Source organism: Seriola lalandi, unplaced genomic scaffold (genome assembly GCF_002814215.2).
Source record: "Seriola lalandi dorsalis isolate HSWRI2012SDOR001 ecotype SW California unplaced genomic scaffold, Sedor1 jcf7180002054256, whole genome shotgun sequence".
In the NCBI taxonomy this organism is placed as follows: domain Eukaryota; kingdom Metazoa; phylum Chordata; class Actinopteri; order Carangiformes; family Carangidae; genus Seriola; species Seriola lalandi.
Window position 1 is genome coordinate 286,321 of NW_019524809.1, and position 18,734 is coordinate 305,054.

The 18,734-nt window shown below is 39.4% G+C and overlaps 1 protein-coding gene across 1 annotated transcript in view; it reads right to left on the bottom strand.

Moving 5' to 3' along the window:
* Positions 1-18,095, bottom strand: part of LOC111654035 (discs, large homolog 2 (Drosophila)) — a 135,421-nt gene extending 117,326 nt beyond the window's left edge. Inside the window, exon 1 of the mRNA XM_087173557.1 lies at positions 17,824-18,095. Within this exon, the coding sequence (XP_087029683.1) occupies positions 17,824-17,853 (30 nt within the window). The 5' untranslated portion in view covers positions 17,854-18,095. The remainder of the gene's footprint in view (positions 1-17,823) is intronic.
* Between the last annotated feature and the right edge of the window lie 639 nt (positions 18,096-18,734).

An 18,734-nucleotide genomic window follows, 5' to 3' on the forward strand; every position in this document is an offset into this window, starting at 1 on the left:
GTGTTATAAATCGAAAACGGTCTCAGTTCAGATGAGTGTTATAGCTCTGAATCAAAAATGATCTCCGTCCATATGACACCTGAAAATGCTAATCAAATGACCGTTCAGGTACATGGGGCATGTGCGAGCTGGTGGAAACAGGAAGCAGAAACACCACAAACGAGGAACATGAAAGACAGTTGTAGCCTTAAAATGCAGAATTGAACACATCAACAGCTGCAAGCAAAGACAACAAGGTCAGTAACGCTTGTGATTCGTTGTCTGTGTTGCTTTCACCAGTAGTAGTCGAGCCTGATAAGACTACGGCTGGGGCGACACGTAGATGTGATCGGCGTAATCGATTACGTAAATACTTTGATTTACATAACGTGTGTCGACGTGTCACAAGGAGGAAGTAAGATGGCTGCACCTTGTCAGAGCATGGATTCCACTGAAGAGTAAGCTGAAGCGGAAGAACCTCGCCCACAGTCATCTAACGTGTAGGAGTAATGTTGGCAGTTGGTCTTAGACCATACTATGTACCGAGGGAGTTCTCACACGTTGTTGCCCTTGTTGTTTCATTCAACAACAAGCAGAGCCTGCAGTCGCGTGTGACGTCATTGGCGAGACTAACTTCTGTATGGACACTGTAATAACAGCAAGGAATGTACACTGCTTTCCAAACAACAAACCCTGGATCACCAGTAACATCAAGATCCCCCTCAACCAGAAAAAAGAGGCCTTCAGGGATGGAGACAGGGAGAAGCTCAGGTGTTTGCAACATGAGCTGAAGAGGAGATTAAAGCAGGCGAAGGACAACTACAAAAAGTAGAGAGGAAGCTGCAGCACAACAACACCAGAGAGGTGTTGAAGGGGATGAGGACCATCACTGGCTATAAAGAGAAGAACAGCCAGGCAACATAAGGTGACAAGGACAAGGTCAATGAGTTCAACCTGTTCTACAACAGGTTTGACACAGCCTCACCTGTTCTCTCGCCCACTGCTTCAGCTGCAGCTTCTCTTACTGCATCTCCTTCACAACCTGACACTGCAGCTGCAACTCCCTTCACACCGGGGTCAAGTTTCCTGTCCTTTACAATGGAAGAGGTGAGGGCGGAGCTCAAGAGGCTACATCCTATAAAGGCAACAGGCTCGGATGGTGTGTGTCCGAGGCTGTTAAAGGACTGTGCAGCCCAGCTGGCTGAGTCTCTCCAGAGGATGTTTAACTTAAGCCTTCAAACAGGGAGGGTCCTGGTCCTGTGGAAAATATCATGTCTTGTTCCAGTACTTAAAGTAGGGTGACCGCCTGAGATAAATGTCTACAGACCGGTGGCCCTCACATCACAAATCATGAAGACCCTCGAGCAGCTGCTTGTCCACCTACTGAAGCCACAAGTTGAACATGCACTGGACCCCCTACAGTTCGCCTACAAAGAACATATTGGAGTGGATGATGTCATCCTTTACGTGCTTCACTGGGCTCATTCTTACCTGGATGTGCCAGGTAGTTACATGAGGATTATGTTCTTTGATTTCTCAAGTGCATTTAACACCATCTAACCCCCCATTCTTAAAGACAAGCTGGAAGGGATGGGGGTGGATCCCTGCTTCACATTCTGGATTGTGGATTAACTGACAAGATGACCACAGTACGTCAGGCTGGGTAACTATCTCAGGGACAGTGATGAGCAGCACTGGGGCTCCACAGGGGACTGTTCTGGCACTGTTCCTGTTCACCCTGTATACGGCAGATTTGAAATACAACTCTGAGTCTGGCCAAATCCAGAAATACTCGGATGACACAGCTACTGTGGTGCGTATCAGGAACAGGCAGGAAGAGGAGAAAAGGGATCTGATGATGGTCTTCAGTGAATGAAGCGACAAGAACTGTCTCCTTCTAAACACCTCCAAGACCAAGGAGATGGTCATGGACTTTCGGAGGTCTAGGCCCACCCTTCAGCCAGTCAACATTCGAGGGAAGAATGTTGAGGTGGTGCACATTTATAAATACCTAGGTGTGCACCTGGACAGTAAACTCAGGTGGTCCCTGAACACGGATGCCATCTATCAGAAGGTGCAGAGACTGCTATTTTTCCTCAGGAAGCTCAGGTCCTTTGATGTCTACAGTAAAATGCTGCACATGTTTTATCAGTAAGTAGTGGCCAGTGCTCTCTGTACTCTTTTATGCTGCATTCTGCAGGACTGTTGTGGAGAGACACATGCAATGTAAGATGGAGGCCATCTTAGACAATACCAACCATCCTTTCCACAACATTCTGGCAGGACAGAGACGCAGCTACAGCTGCAGCAAACGTCTCATCTCACTGCGCTTCAGAACAGAGAGGTTCAGGAGATCCTTTGTTCCCACTGCCATCAGAGAGAGACTTTTCAACGGACTGTAAAACACAGATTACCAGTTAAGACTGGGCTATTTTTTGTATGGGAATAATGCCTTGCAGTGCATACTTTGTCACATTTGTTTGTTTTAACCCTCTTAAGCCCGTGGGAGCATATATGGTTCCCATATTCATGTTGTCTGTAGAGCGCTATTGCTCCGCAACAGACTAGAGACGTGCCGTTTTTTTCTCCCTAAACTAGATGATCAGCGCTTTCAATCAAGCCCCTGATCATCCGTGTATCATCTCTGACTTAGATTGAGACACTAACATTGGAAGTTACGAAATATTTGGAGTAATTTTATTTTTTTCTGGCACATTGCTGCTGTCTGTCTGTGTGTTGATTGATTGATTCTGATCTGCATTCTTTGCCAGTGAGGTGACATTGATTCACATGACTGAATCAGACATTAATATTGGCTCCAGGTCACAGCCAATTAGAGTGTCTGATTCAGAGGCCTGGCCTGCCTTGGCTTTATAACCAGACTGAATGGGAATAGTGCTATTTTACTCTGATATCAAAGTGAGGAGAAGTTGTTTAGAGTTTATTGAAGTGACAGACTAAAGACAGATAGATGTGACAGTCACATATTTAGTGCAGCGGCAGAGTTTGAGCAGATTTTTCAAGGACCAGAACAAAAAAAACGCTCATAAATACTGCTCCACTGAATGAGCATATCTCATGAACAGATGAAGATAGAAACTTCAAATCACCCCTAGAACTCTTTATTATGGCTTACACTGCTTTTATCTGTAAAATAAGGAAAAGTTCAAGGTTTGTTTTTTGTTTTATGGGCTATTAACCTCTATTATACTGAACAGAAGTCTTTATTGAGTGACATTTATTGTTAGCTGAGGTTATGCCTATTTTAAATATGTGTAGCACTTGAAACTGTTAAAAATGACAACTTTATTAAGAAAAACACAAAAGTATTAAAGAACAAAAATATTGAAATATAAATGACAAGTTTTTAAAATTTATTTTGGGTAAATTTGTTGTTATATCAATTGAGTAATAAAAAAGATTGATTAATCGAAAAAATATCAACAGATTAATCGATTAATTGAAGTTTTCAAACTAAAACAGGTCCAGCAGTGTTGCGAAAATCTCGAAAACTTGGAGCAGTATAGACGGCAGGTGAAAACCTAGCAAAAGTGATGCGTTTTAAAACTAGTAGTAGTAGTAGTGTGGATGTAGCTTCTCTCTGTCAACCCAACTGCCAGATACTTGCTCATGGTAGGAATTGTTGCATCTCTGCTAATAATATATATAATAAATAGTACAGTGTAGACCTTCTCTACATGAAAGGTTCCCTGAGATAACTCTTGATGTAAGTTTGGATGTCACCAGTCTCTCAATGTTCAACACAGTTAACAAAACAGCAGCACATGTCAAAAGCAAACTTCAGGCAGTTTTACTCTTTCAAAGCCGAGAATTACTGTATAAACAAGAGTGCATCACACAGCAAGACTGCATCAAACATCTCCCCCAAACTACTTCTGCAGTTTGTTGTATACAGCAGTAAAACTAAGTCATGGCACTGAGGCATGATGAGTGTCATGTGAATGAAGTGGAGCATGGCATTGATAACTGATGTACAATTTAACATGTAGTGAGTGATTAATGCTACAGGGAGAAAGAAAGAGAGAACCGGGGCGAGATGGAGGAGGAGGAGAAAATCTGATCACTGGATGAAGGCTCAGAAAAGACACTTGTGAAACTAACCAGAAGCAGAGAGGATACAGTAATGAGATTTATCAGAGCAATGCAAAAGGTTCAACTTCAGTGCTATTAAAAGGCACAATGTGACAAAGACTTAATGTTATTTTTGATACAGCCGAGAAGAATGATTTTTTTCTTGACTCTACAGGTTGAACATCACCCTGGAATACAGGAAAGAATGAGGAGAGAGTGCACAAACTAATCTGATTATCCTTTGATTACTGAGACAACAAAAGATTATGTCAGCTTATAAATAAAAAAATTCAAAAATAGGGTTAGAGCTTCTTGTTGACAGCTGCCCATAGTTTCTATAACAACATACAGTATGTTTGTTGTTATAGAAAAATATGATGTATTTGATTTTCTACTAAAATATGTTTTTAATGATTTTGGTCATGTATTTTGATGTTTACTTTCATGCAACGTAGATCTTTGTCAGAGATCCCGTTGAGATTTTTTTGGTATATTATGTGCCTACAATGCAATAACATAGAAGACATATATTATTAATCTGCATACTTATTAGTGTCTAACTACTGCTTAATACTTTTTCATACAGAAACCATTCAACTTTCAAAATGTTCAGCTTGTTTTGTAGATTATCGGATGTATACAACTTTTTTCTTCTATTCATAATTTTCAAAATATTAAACTTTTTCTGCAATTTTTTGCCATTTAAAGGAATGGAGAGACTGTTCAAATCATTGAAAGCTTCAGCCTTTTTGAGCTTCAACTACTTCAGCATACTTTCAGTTACAGACTTCATTCAAATTTTAAAATGTTTACAAGACTTTCAGCTATTGAACTTGTATTCAACTTTCGGATATCTTGTACAGTTTTATGTAGTTCTATGCAGTTTATAATGGGTTTGTATTGCAAGGAATGTTCAGGGCTAGAGTGGGAGAAGCTCTAAAATTCGTCTGAAAGAAAATCTGTGTAACTGGTCCTGGGAATACCCTCCATTCAGGAGAAAACCAAAACTGACAAATTTCAAAATTTTTGGCTTTAGAAACACCAAAACCACATGGAGGTGTTCAGGAGAGTCTTGTGGTGCTGACCATGTGATCATTTTGCTGATATTATGTACTGTTGTGTATTAAATGGCAGAAGTTTGGGAGGTTTGCTGACCCTTTCCTCCCATAGATTTGTATGAGCTGTGTCTTCAACAGCCAGACTCTCTCTTTCTCTCACTCTCACTCTCACTCTCACACACACACACACACACACACACACACACACACACACACACACACACAAAGTCCAAACAAAGAGTCACTAAAAAGGGCAGGTCATGACACTGAGTGGGGACTATGCACTAAGATCTGACTGGAATTGAAACGTTGATTATCTAAGTAATTTTTTAGAATCAGTGTGCAGGCATTAAATTATGGCCTTTTGTGTGTTTGTTCAGTTGTGTTTAAAAAGCTGAGCAATTCAAATTAAAATTCTTACCCCAGATGAAGTGCTGTTCTTTTACTCCAGCAGCGTCATATGTTGACTCTTATTTAACTTATTTGGATCACACCAAGATGTTGTTCTGTGTCAAGCTGAGCTAAACATTTGAAGATACAGCTGGAGGAAATCTCACATTAGTCACTCTTCACAGCGCTTGCTCTTGTTCTTTTTAGAAAATGACTTCATTTGCATTTAAAAATTAACCATAATAAACCACGTTTCATTCTTCATCACTTCTTGGTGATCAACAGCAACAATTCATTCATTTACTTGGTTAAAAGCTGCAAGTTCTTATCCTGTACTGCATTGCCTCACAACATGAGGGTTTATAATATTCTCTAGCCGTGGGCCTGCCTGAGCTGTGCTGTGTGCAAAGTGTAAACACTTTCGTGCGGTGTTGTCATGCTTCACTCAGAGGATCCCTCCTATCTGACGTTTTCTACGGCCCTAACCACCAGAATCACGAGGAGATGGAAATGTGGGTTGGCATGGCCGAGGGCAGATTCAGAGCCTCTGTGCAGATTTAGTGTGGAATCTCCTTGCGGTTGTGTGCACTGACCTCTTTCTCTGGCTTATATACCTACAGTAAGACTCTCTTCCACCCTTCTATGCTCGTCTTAATCCCTACAGACAGTAGAAGTGAGAGCTCAACTATGAAAATGAAAGAGCACCTGCCCTCTGCTTTTCTTACTTTTACAGTCAAACAGGCACATTTCTGTTATAATGTTTTTAGCTTCACTGTCAGGGTCTGTGAGGGGACTGAGACATCCCCCTCACACAGGTGTTTTGTGCTAAAGAGATAACAAGATTATATTGTTGCAGTCTAACTGTTATAGCTGTGACCAATCGTACAATCATAATATCTCTAACTTAATAGCTCATATGCCTTTTGTAATTCATTTTGTTTGGATTATTGTGGATTCTGTTATTTTTCTTTCTCTGAGCTTCAGTTCTGGTTGGCAAGTGGCATTGTCATGGAAACATGCATGTGACATGTGACTACCCACCTTCCACTAAATTTATTGAACTGTACTAACTTTAAGTGAGGAGAAAGGTGATTTAATTTAGTTTAAGCTTGGGAAATTTGCCTGTGCTGGTAGTGCTCTTCATCTTACTCTCCTGTACACCTCAGTGCTGCCAGCTAGTATCCTCGTGGAGTTTTTTCCCACCACAAACACACTTGACATTAGAAATGTCAATGACAGTCCTATCACAAAGCAGAGTCATACTGTCCAGAGAGCACATGGTTCATCTCTGCCGAAGGTCCAGAAATGTGTAGTAGATTTTCAAGATGGAGGACAGCGCAAGGTCTTCTGGTGGGTCTGCATCAAGCTGCAATCTCCAACACAGCCACTTAAGGTGAGCTCCAACAGCGAGTATATCCCCATAGACTTCCATGTTAAAATACCCAACTTGACAGCAGAAATAAACACGTTTACAGCCTGGTGCAAGAAACTTTTGGTCTCAATAGCTAATTACACCCTTCATGACAGCTGTGCAGGAGGTGAATTTTTATATAACTCATCCGTTTAAATTTTATTAAGGCTAAAAGTTCTACATAATTGAGGCCGTGGCTGCTTTGAGTGACGAGTGGATGCTGTCACAGTCCACTAGCTGTCTGCTCGGCATCACCGCAGCTAATTTAAAGCACTGAACGTTACCTCTTGGCCATGTTTGAGGTGTTGGTGCCTTTTGGAGGATTTTTTATGCAAATATCAGATAAATAATTTGACCTGTGCAGTTAATTGAATAACAGAACCAAAAGAGGAAGTCTGTGGTTCCTGTTTTTTGAGGTGAGGAAATTCTTTTAATTAATTAATTTAATTGTTGGCACTAATTAGCAGGTATTGGTGTCACGCTCACTACAACTAGCATGCTAGCTTACCTCATTAACTAGCTATTTAGCCAGCAAATGAAAGTGCCTTGGGTTATTCTCCGGACAATATGTCCAGACGCCCATCTGTGCGCCCCACCTCTTTGCCTATTTTTGGATTAGCTGTGAGTTAGGTGGAGTCAGGCACAATTTATATCCAAAATGTCAAATCTGTAAATCTTTGTGAGGAGCTGATTATGTGATGTGAAGCTGTAACTATTAGTAGAGACATTAAAACGAAAACATTAGCTTTAACCTTGTGAAAATTATATTTACATTAAGAAGTTCATAAAAATTGCACTATTTATGTGTAGATGTAATTTAATAATGTCACAAACACTTTGACATTTAATTACTATGGATAAAAGACACAATTCCTGTTTGGCATTATTACCCGCTAAACAACAGATCTTCTCCAGAGGTGTATTTTAGCTCCAGTAGCCAATAGTTTGTCTTATATAAGATATAATGTTAGTCCATGTTTTAGAGCCACTCTTATGCAGCAGTTTCATGCATTAGTGTCAGCTAACCACAGCACAAGTAAAGAGCTGTTATGGTACATTTGTGTACCTTTGCCTCTTACCCTGAATTTAGTTTCAGACAGAATCTAAACAGGATGGCATGAAAATATAACAAAATAAAATCATCCAATATTCACTTTCTGATGAATCTCACATCATTTTATTATATTGATCATTCATCCCTGACAGGGAAACGGACCATTATGGCACAAATCCAACAAAAGAGGAGGCAGAGGAGAACAATGAGGAGTGTTTGAATTGCATCACAGCACATTAAAGGCAAGGAATAACTCTGACCTGTCACTACCTTAAATGAAGCGTGACAGTACGTGGGATGCAGAAATATTACAGCGGCTGTAAATGTGCCCTCATTAAGCCCCAGTAAGCATTAACACAGCTTCAAGGATTCAGACAAAATAAAAACTGTTCCAGCTATGCTTTTCAGAAAAATATTGAAATAGTTTTTCTCACTCATCAGTGTATAGACAAACACAACTAAAATCAGCTTCTCACATGTTTACACTGATAGCATCATAGGATAATCCTCCACACAGGTCTCTGAGTACAGGATAATTCTCAGAAGCTGGTCACTGATGTACCACTCAAAATGAGCAACTGTCAACATCGCCATATTTCTCTGAAGCGAAGAAAGTGGTCTGCAACCTACCTTGCATCCAAACATCAATGACAAAGTGCTGCTGGTGCAGGCAACTTTGCAGTGGCACAACACTGGGGTGCACTCTGGGTTTTTCATTATTGGAGACATCCCTTCAAAAAAAAAAAAAAAAAAAAAAAAAAGCAGCTGGACAGACTCTGCTGTGGCACCAAGCTTCACTGCACGAAGACCAGATGAGATCAACTACAGTACAACTGAACTAGAAAGCTGGAAAGAGTCTTCAGGACAGCGTGGTTTTTCATATAGGCTTTTTCTTACACACACACATACACACTCTTCTTCCCACTCTCTCTCTCTCTCACTCACTCTCTCTCTCTCTGTGCCCACTGTCTCTATCCATTTCTCTCCCCCCTCTCTTCCCACTTTGTCTTGATCACCCTAACCATCCTCCTCCTCCTGTCAAGGCTCATTTCTTTGGAAATGTAACTTATCACCAGAATAATAACTCATATTTATCCTTAATTGGTGCAAATTTGCATTTAGAAAAGAAAGTATTGTCACTGATTTTGTTTTATTTACTGTATAACATGCATGTACAGTATACTAATTATTTAGCTTCTGTGCACATAGCAGCAGATCAACATCTCTCTGTTGATGTTCTATGGCCCACAGCTGGGCAAGCTGTCACAGACATATTAAAACTTCAATCAGCAAATTTTATTGTCAGGTTTCAAAGCACAATGAATCTCAGTGATCACAGCAATAAAAAACTAAATAACATCTTAATTAGATTATTGATTATATTCTCAAGCATGTTAAAATGAAGCTGTGTGAAGTCATTAGTTAATGCCTAACAGAGCGATGCATTCATGTGCACTGAAAAATGGCCTCCCAATCAAAGTCATAAAGAGGAGCTTTTCAAGGAGGCATATCACTAGTCAGAACATTTTGCCTAGCTTACCTCATGTGGTGATATTCTATATTTTACTTATTATCAACTAATCTCCTGTGCAGACCCAAACCAAAAACTAACAGATTCTTCCAACAAGTAACATGTATCCAAAGGCTCATGCAGTATATCTCATTCCTGTGAGCCACAGAGCTCCATTGTTTCAAGAAACTGTTAAACACACATCAGTTAACCACACTGTTTCTCTAGGTGACATTTCCTTCATCACCATGAATGCACACACTGTCGTTTCCTACAGTGTATTAATCCACCGCTGAAAATAGTCCCCAAAATATAAACTATACTTGTGATGTACTTGAAATCAGATTGAAAGACACTGACACAGTGGATTCGTGGACAGTAAAAAACATAAAATAATGGCAGCTTTGTCCCTCCTCCATTGCTTCAACACTCTAAGCAACCATACAACATCTGTAATTTAATTCATACAAAAGTCACTGTAATTATCATCACACTGCAGCTGTTTGATTTGTTATTTGATTGATGAAGTGTTGCCAAACCAAAAAAGTCTGATAACTTACACATAATGTCAAAGAATTCTAACAATAATAATAATAACAACAATAATGATAACTAGAAAATCCCTGGAGAAATTTTGAATGGGCCTGCTGCTTGGTGCGTGTAGTTCACTCCTCACGTTTCAATCTGTACAAAGGACATTACTTTCGGTTTCAATCATGTCGTAGAGATTTACCCTGACACTGATCTCAGTCACTGCAGTTGTCCCTTAAAAAGCCATTTGAAGCTGTCACAACTGGCCAAAAATAACTTCACACCGATGGTTTCAAACCCATATTTGTCCCCACAACCATAGTGAGACATGTATGCACACATGTACATGCCCTAACAGAAGTTGATCTGCAATAAAGCTAAACCACTATATCCCCATATAGATGATAACTTCTAAGATTGAACTTTTAAGACCTTTACCTTTACTTTACCTAGTACCTTTTTCAGACTCTCATTTTGAAAGTGTCTGTGCTTCTGTGTTTGGCAGTATAAATTGCATGAGGTTTTGTACAACAGAGCCAATAATTCCACTTTTAATTTGAAGGTTAATCCAAATCGTGGAGAGGCTGATTGTGTGAATCTTTTGTTACCAAGTTAAGACACTTATACAGTTAATATCCATATGGTTTTGATGGAGTTTGTGTGTCTTTCAATGTATGTGTGTGTGTGGTGTTGGGAGCTGCGTAAGCTTAGCCTTCAAACAGCCCTTTGAAGTTGTCAGGACTGGCCAAAATGACCACAATAATGGTTTTTAACCAAAATTGTCCTCACAATTATAAGGAGATGTACACACACAGAAAAAAAACACACATCAATATGCACACACAAGTACATGCAAATACATGCAAATACACTGTGTTAATTTAACTTACAGTTGCTCTCATACCTGAGTTAAAAGGCTAAGAATTAATGAGTCTAATTAGCCAATCAGAATCAGCTTTGCCCATTTCTGCCCAGTACCACCTGCTCCTGAATTTGTATTGAAGTCAATGGCAGAGGTGGATGGGACTCCCATCACTGCAAAAGATGTCAGAATGAGACCAAAACTGGGTGATGCATGACAGAGTTCGCAGTCAAAGTCAAATCAATTTTTATTTGTATAGCGCCAATTCACAACATAAGTTATCTCAAGGCACTTTCCAAATAGAACTTCTCTTTATAATATTATTTGCAGAGACCCAACAATTCCCACCAAGAGCCAGCACTAGGCGACAGTGGCAAGGGAAGACTTCCTGTTAAGAGGCAGAAACCTCGAGCAGAACCGGACTCAGAGATAGAGACCAAGAGAGACAGCAAGAGAGAGCACAAAGGAAAAGAAAAACAACGTGCAATGATAACAATATTACTATAATAGTGATAGTAACGGCAGTAAGAGCAATAGTAATGTAATGGCAACTGTAGTGCTCCTACTGATAAAAATAGAAATCACAGGTAATAACATTAATAATTATCATTATGAATTAAAATAAATTTTAGCATGGTTAGCAAGCAGAGCTATGCCTAAAGATAGCAAACGTCGCTGAAGATGTAGTAAATATTACAATCCTCTACAGTGAAGTTACAACACCACCACCGAGCGAAAGAGAGAGAGGAAGAGAGACGCAGAATCAGAATAAATCCTGTCATCATTAGTGCAAGTAGTTTTATACGTTATTTCATTTAATGTTTTGTGGTCATGGTGGAAGACGGATGTGCAAATTTATAAGTAAACTATGAATTAAATTATTCAAAAGTTCAGTGGAAAATTACTCTCTTCTCCAAGTGGAAAGACAGGAGAAGACAGGTGACGCCCCTGAAACATGCGCCAGCACCCAGGGGATAAAACAGTCTTGAACAATTCACACATGGTTAAAAAAAGTTAGAAACTCAAAGAAACTCAAGAGAGTAGAAACTTGGCGAGATGCTAAGAAGGAACAAGATGCGAGAAGCGAGAAACGAAGCTAAAAGCTAGAGGCTGAAAAGCTGAAGCTAGAAAAATGATGCAGAAACTAGGAGCTGAGAATTTTGCTCAAAGCTCAAAGCCCGGCTCTGTAGCCATGTAAACTCTTAGCTCTAAGCTGCTCGCCACAAACTCATGGCTCTTAGTCATTTTTGCACTTTCCGCGTCCTTTATTTTCTTTGCCACAGGCTCCAAGTGACATCATTTTGTCTACATGTGCGATCTTTTATTTTTATAAGCCAAGTCAAGACCAACTGAACCAAAACAACAGAAGTGCTTCAGGGTAATTTTGTAACTTTTAATCAGCATCGAGTTTTCCTTTTTGAAGATTTTGACAACTTTAGAGTCATCTGGTCAACGCCAGTCTCCTCTAAAGTTATCCAGCCAAAGTCAAGAGCATTAGAGTTTATTTCGCATCAACCTGCAGGAGACACCAGCAGATAACATCTGCACGACCGCCTGCAGAGAAGCTGAGCAGAAATCAAGAGTGCCCGAGACAGAGAGTCTCCCAGCAAACTCCACCAGAGCTGAACCGCTGAGACACCAGCAGAATCCGTCATCGTGATAACGGGACACGGCCTCCAGGAGAATCCACCTAGATCCCACGTCTCCAGGGTTACCACGGTAACCACAGCCACCTGGGTTCCAGCCAAGGGTCTTCAGCTACAGCGCAACTCACAGTAGGCCGGTCTTAACACTCTGCTCATGACTGGGTTGATGTCGAAATATAGTGATATTTAATCATCAAACCTAATTGGTAGATGTAGTATCATTAATTGTATAGCCACAGTGTATAGCCATAACATATTCTCTCCCACCATTGCCAACTTATCACACTGCTCATTTCATTATTATTTTCATCTTTATGATTATTACACCTTGCATTTACTCTGTAGAGAGTAGTTTAGTCACAAGTCACATTGATAACTGCTAAGAGCTTAAAATAATCTTCTTCAACACTGTTGCAATTAAAACTTTTACAAATAACTCATACTAATTATTATCATATCCACCCCCTCGCCAGCACAAAATCACATGCAAACTGAACTGAGCCCTCTGACAGACCCACAACACTGCACACACGTCATCTGGCACTCAGCCCAGGTGAGAAAAACAAACCAGGTGAACATTACAAAACCACACACGTCACACACAGTTACACCCTACTGGGTCTAACTACATCTCTTTGTCAGAATGTAAAGCTTCCTGATGGTCTGTTTGGACAACTGTGACTTCTAATGTAGACTCTATTATAAAATGAATTTTAGTTTAAGTCTACATGAGTGCAGTGAGAGCATTTGGCATACTTAGCGGAAACTATCACAGTAAATAAAATATGTTTGCTCAAGTAAAAAACAGACTGTGACTGCAACTTACAAAGTGCAAACATGAACATCTGTGCAAATAGAAATTCGATGTAATGAAAACATCTTTGGAACTGGGTCTGAAAACTCTGTTTTTCATATTTATTGTGTCTACGCTGTAGTGTCTTTAAAGGAACATATTGTGGTTTTCAGGTTTTAGACCTGAGCTACATCATGTATTCTCACTTAAGATTTACTAGACTGACCAGTTGGAAAATTATTCAAGTATATCCTGTCAGTGGACATGCAGTTTAACACACCTGACTTTGACTGTAGAGTCCGCTGCATGAATTTCCCTGTTACCAGACACTGTGCAAATCTGATGAAATTCTGTGCAGTGAAAACACAGTGCTGTGTATCATGCTGACTCAATACACAAAACAGCATGGAACCCTCCTGCAGCTGTTTCAGAATTCTCTCTCACATGCAATAGCTCATTAGTCATCAGCCTGCAGAGGATGTGATCATTAAAAGTCAGGTGATGGTGCAATATTGTAGATGAGGACTGTGTAACACGTCTGCAGTAGGTGCAGGATCAGAGCCTTTGAAAATATCTTGGCAGCCACTCTGAAGTCCAGTGATATCTGAACTGAACCACTAGATGGAACTGTAACACTAAGAATATTACACTGTTCTACTTTGAAAATAGAACGAGACAGTAAGTAAAAACTCAATTCCAGCCCACTGTAATAAACTGTGACTGAGCTCAATGAAGATTAATTAACTAGGGAACCTGTGAGAAAAAATTCACCAGGACATGTCATCAAAGAAAAAGGTAAATGTGCGCAAACAAAATGAAAGCAAACACTGTGCTGTCTCACAGTAACAAACAAACCTAAGTACTGTTCGACTGTTTTCCATATTTCTATTAATTCTATTGATATTACTATTTTACATACATATTCAGGGGTGGACAGTAATGACGTACATTTACTTACATTTACGTTACTTAAGTATATTTTCAGAGTATCTGTACTTTACTTGAGTATTATTTCTTTTGGAAACTTCTGACTTTTACTCCACTACACTTACAAGACAAATATTGTACTTTTGACTATGAAGTACTGATTACTTTGAAGCAGCTTTTAGTCTATGGAATTTATTTTATTTTATTTTGAAAATGTGATAGACCATACACTGTGTCTATCACAGAGGAAAACACAATCAAGCCAACTCCCACTCTGTCAGTCATGTTGTGCTTGTTGCATTTCCATTTTTGAACAGGTCAGCTTGAACTTGGCAGTGGCAGGGCTTTTTTAATTTTAGAATTTAAGAAAGATTCCTTTAGTTTTAAATGTTTGTTGTTTACCACGACCATACATAATTATCAATGCCGAAAAAATAAGAAATACGAAAACAACAACAGTTCCTTTTGTTGATTAAGTTGTGTTTTTATAACCATTTCTATAGAGTTTGTATCATATTCCCAAACTTTTTATTCTACAGGTTCTACAGTAAGTCAGTGCTTCAGTAGGTTGTTGCAGGGTCATTAGGTTTTGTAAATACACTGTGAAACAATAGCCTACAACAATATGTTGAGAAAAATGTAAAAAGGTAAATGTTTTTTATTTTAATTAAAAAAAAAAAAAGTACAAGTATTATCAAAAGCAAGTACTCCAGTACTTTAACTCGAGTAAAAATTTGACTAAACAACTTTAACTTGTATTGGAGTAATATTTGACCAGGAGTATCTATACTCTGGCTCAAGTAATGGAGATATGTACCAGCTCTGTTTATATTAAATTAATCTTGTAAACTGAACTATGTCACTGATGGATGGTTTATCACACACAGCACTTCCTCCACACTCAGGTAATGAAACAAAAACATCCATTCAAGAAGAAACACTGTCGTACAAGTGGCTGTGGTTACGCATCAACCTGAATGCAGCCACATTCTTTTTTAATGTGAAACACATCAATGAAATATATAATGTCTATATATTACAGGGAATAGAGATATGACACATCATAAATCTTAAATATAATTTACATTATTACAGTATCACAAAGCTAAAATTAAGTCATTAATCAGTTGATTTCCTCTACACACTCTCGTCACTTTTGTATTTTACAACACAATAAATTAATGCTTTAATGTTACAAAGAAGTTTTGTCTCTATTGTGTTGAGGAAAACATAATAGTGAGATGTGGCTCCCAGGTGTTTTTAATAGTTTTTGGACAAGAATGAAGGAATAATATTATGCGCATCATGTTTATGGGATTTGTTTACAATAATCAAAATACAGAACAACGTCAGATTTAGTAAAGAGTTTGAGAGTTTTCTTCTATTGATTGTTAGAGGTCAGTTGGTTTGTTAGTTGATGTGACCAAAGGTAACATAAATAAGTGAATTTGTTAAACACTTTAATTTGAAGAGAAAGGAAATAGTCATGTTAGTGACAACAGATAATGTTACTGTCCTGGATGAAAGATGTGACTGAAAATATGATGCAGGGATTCATTATGTTTCGTATGTAACAAAACTACATGCAATAAAGTTCATGGGCTGGGTCTCTTCAAATACCAACTGAATATTCCTCATTCTGCCAATTGGGTGAAAGACAAAGACAGCTAAAAGGCTGTGACAATGGTTTCTTTTTTTGGTCCCTTCAGGGGAGCTGTCTTACCTTTCTCTTTCTCCTACGTTTCTACCTCTTAAATTCCCCTATGTCCAGTACAGAAAGCCAAGGGGGTTTTCCCCTCCAAACAATACCAGCATTCTGACAAGAGAAAGGACGAGCCAGAGAGCAAGAGAGATAGAGAAGACAGAGAGGCAGCCAGAGAAACAGACCGAGACAGAAAGCATGAATGGGCTAGAGGCCACTTTACTGCCTCTTATAAAGGGAAGCCGTTAGACAAAAACAAGTGTAGTCAACATGCTTTTCCTCTCGTTATCACAAACAGTTCCCTTGCACAAATTAGACGGATCCAACTGGCTGGTAACAGACAAGATGGTTCAGATGTGTCAAGATGAAAACATCTCTCCAGCCAATATTTTGTTGTTTAACTAACAGGACTAAATATTAATAGTGTTTGGACAAAACTAGTACAGGACAGCAGACAACATTCATGATGGCAGTTATGTGACAAAAACTGCTACTGCTGTTCAACTACAATGTGACCAAGATCACTGCACATGGAGACTATCAGCGGTTTAAACCACACACCTGTGCATGTGGAGCCTAACTCCACAAAGTACATCCTATCTATCCTCCTGTGAATGACAGCTCACGAGACTACGGCTGCCACAGGATTCATTGGAGGAATTAGGATTTGTTGTAGCTGGAACTGTTATTTTGTGCACTGACATAAAATCTGTCCAAAGAACAAAACAACACGCTGCTCGCCAACATCAACAAACAAAATCCTTTTTCTCTATTTCTGTAATGCTGTGATGGTACATTGTTACATTTATAATACCTTAATCCCACACCTGGAGATTAAACACAAGATTCAGATGAAACTGAAATTAAAACTGCAAAGCAAAAATAAAACATAAGGTAACAAAAATTACCAATGCAACTTAACAAATCTTGACAGTTTTGGCATAATTTCTATCTGATATCACTGTGCACATCAAAGCAATTACTGACAAAGTCTGGCAGGTGAAGATGCACAGTATGCTGTTATAAGCATACTAACAGGTCATGAAAATTATCTAATCCACGTCAGTAGAAGGTCAAAGTGAAAGTGAGCAAGCCCAAAGTTATGCTCAGTACACTCAGTCAAAACTGCAGCAGGAAGTCAATCTGTAAACTGGGATGGATGTTTTCAAAAGAGCTGAGGTAATAATTTTACCATTCACCTTCATTTTCACTTAAATATACACGAGCTGTAATAAACCAATATTTCCCTTTTAAAGGAAGTAAACCAGGCCTGTCATCGTTTACAGAGCTGAAACACAGTCGCAGTTTAATTTAGTTTTATTACATTTATTTGTCATGAATCATGAACAGAATCAACAACAGAGAAGAGATTCTTTATACCAGATTTAGCTACTTGCTACTTTCCATATATACACAAACACTGCAAAATGTACACATAAACAAGCGTAAGCTGGAAACCACCACATACTGAAACTGATTCATTTTTCAGTCAACTCAGCAATTAACTGTTTTAGCATGACGTCCCGCCTTATAACATTAGCTGTTGTGAGAGTGGAGCAGACCTCCTGCTTCTGGTACACAAAAGGAGCTACTCTACCTCACCACTGCAATTTACATGTATAAATGATTCAGTGGCTGAGGGCTATGAGCCTGTATAGTTGAACGTCACTGTGGTAAGATTTCAGTGACAGACTGCAGTTTCAACCTCCTTAGCCCAGACTGCAGGGTAAGCTGGCAGCAAATTTAAACACACATGGCTATGCAGACACACACATATGCACACCCACCTCAAAACTAGAGTCTCTCTACCACACTCACATATCACCTGTAAATACTAAACTAAGAATGGCCTTAAAGTCTTTCCTTACCTCCACACTCTTTTCTTTCTCCTCCTGCATGCCTGTGTGTGAAGCTGTGTGTTTGAGTGTATGTGTGTGTGTGTGTCTGTGTGGAGATTTAACCTGCTATCTCCCTAGCTGAGAAGTGCTCCCTTCAAAGTACTCCCTGCTCTCCAGCAGCACTCACACTAACTGCTCATTGTGCCGATGTGTGTGTGTGTGTGTGTGTGTGTGTGTGTGTGAGTGTGTGAGTGTGTGAGTGTGTGTGTGTGAGTGTGTGAGAGAGATAGAAAGACAGTGTGAGTGTGTGTGCAAGCGTTGTCAGTTTTGTGGAACAGCAATGAATTGCTTCCCCATCGCTGCATCGGCAACTGCGGCAAACAAGTTCCCTCCCACACCCCGCCCCGCCGTAGGGAGTTCAGCCAAGAGGGAACCACAGGCTGGATAGACTCTGCTGCAGCACGGACGATTCTCAAGGCAACACACAATATAGGACAAAAGAATTTGACAGAAGAAAGACGACTATGTGATCATTTAAATCAGTGGCTGTGAGCATAAGTTTGGAGAGTTATGTTGCTCCGTGGGAGCAAAGCTTGTATCTATAGTGTTTTTGAATGAAACCACAGGAGTAACAGCTCTAAACTGGTCAAAGTAAATCTTTTACAAAGTTGTCAGTGCAGCTGCTGTTTTATCTGCTTAATTGTGTATTAGTCTGGTGAAAAATAAGCATAACCTAATGCTGCATTCACAATGTGTGAGTAGGAGGAATTTACATTTTTTTCAGTAGGAGAAAACTCATAAATTCCACTTGCTGTGCTTGTGCATGAAACAAAAGTCTAATTTTCTAATCTCATCTTCTGCCTGTTTGTATAGTGAAACTTGATTAACAGTGATATGTCAATGTTTTTTGGGTTTTTTTTATTATTATATTATCCATTACA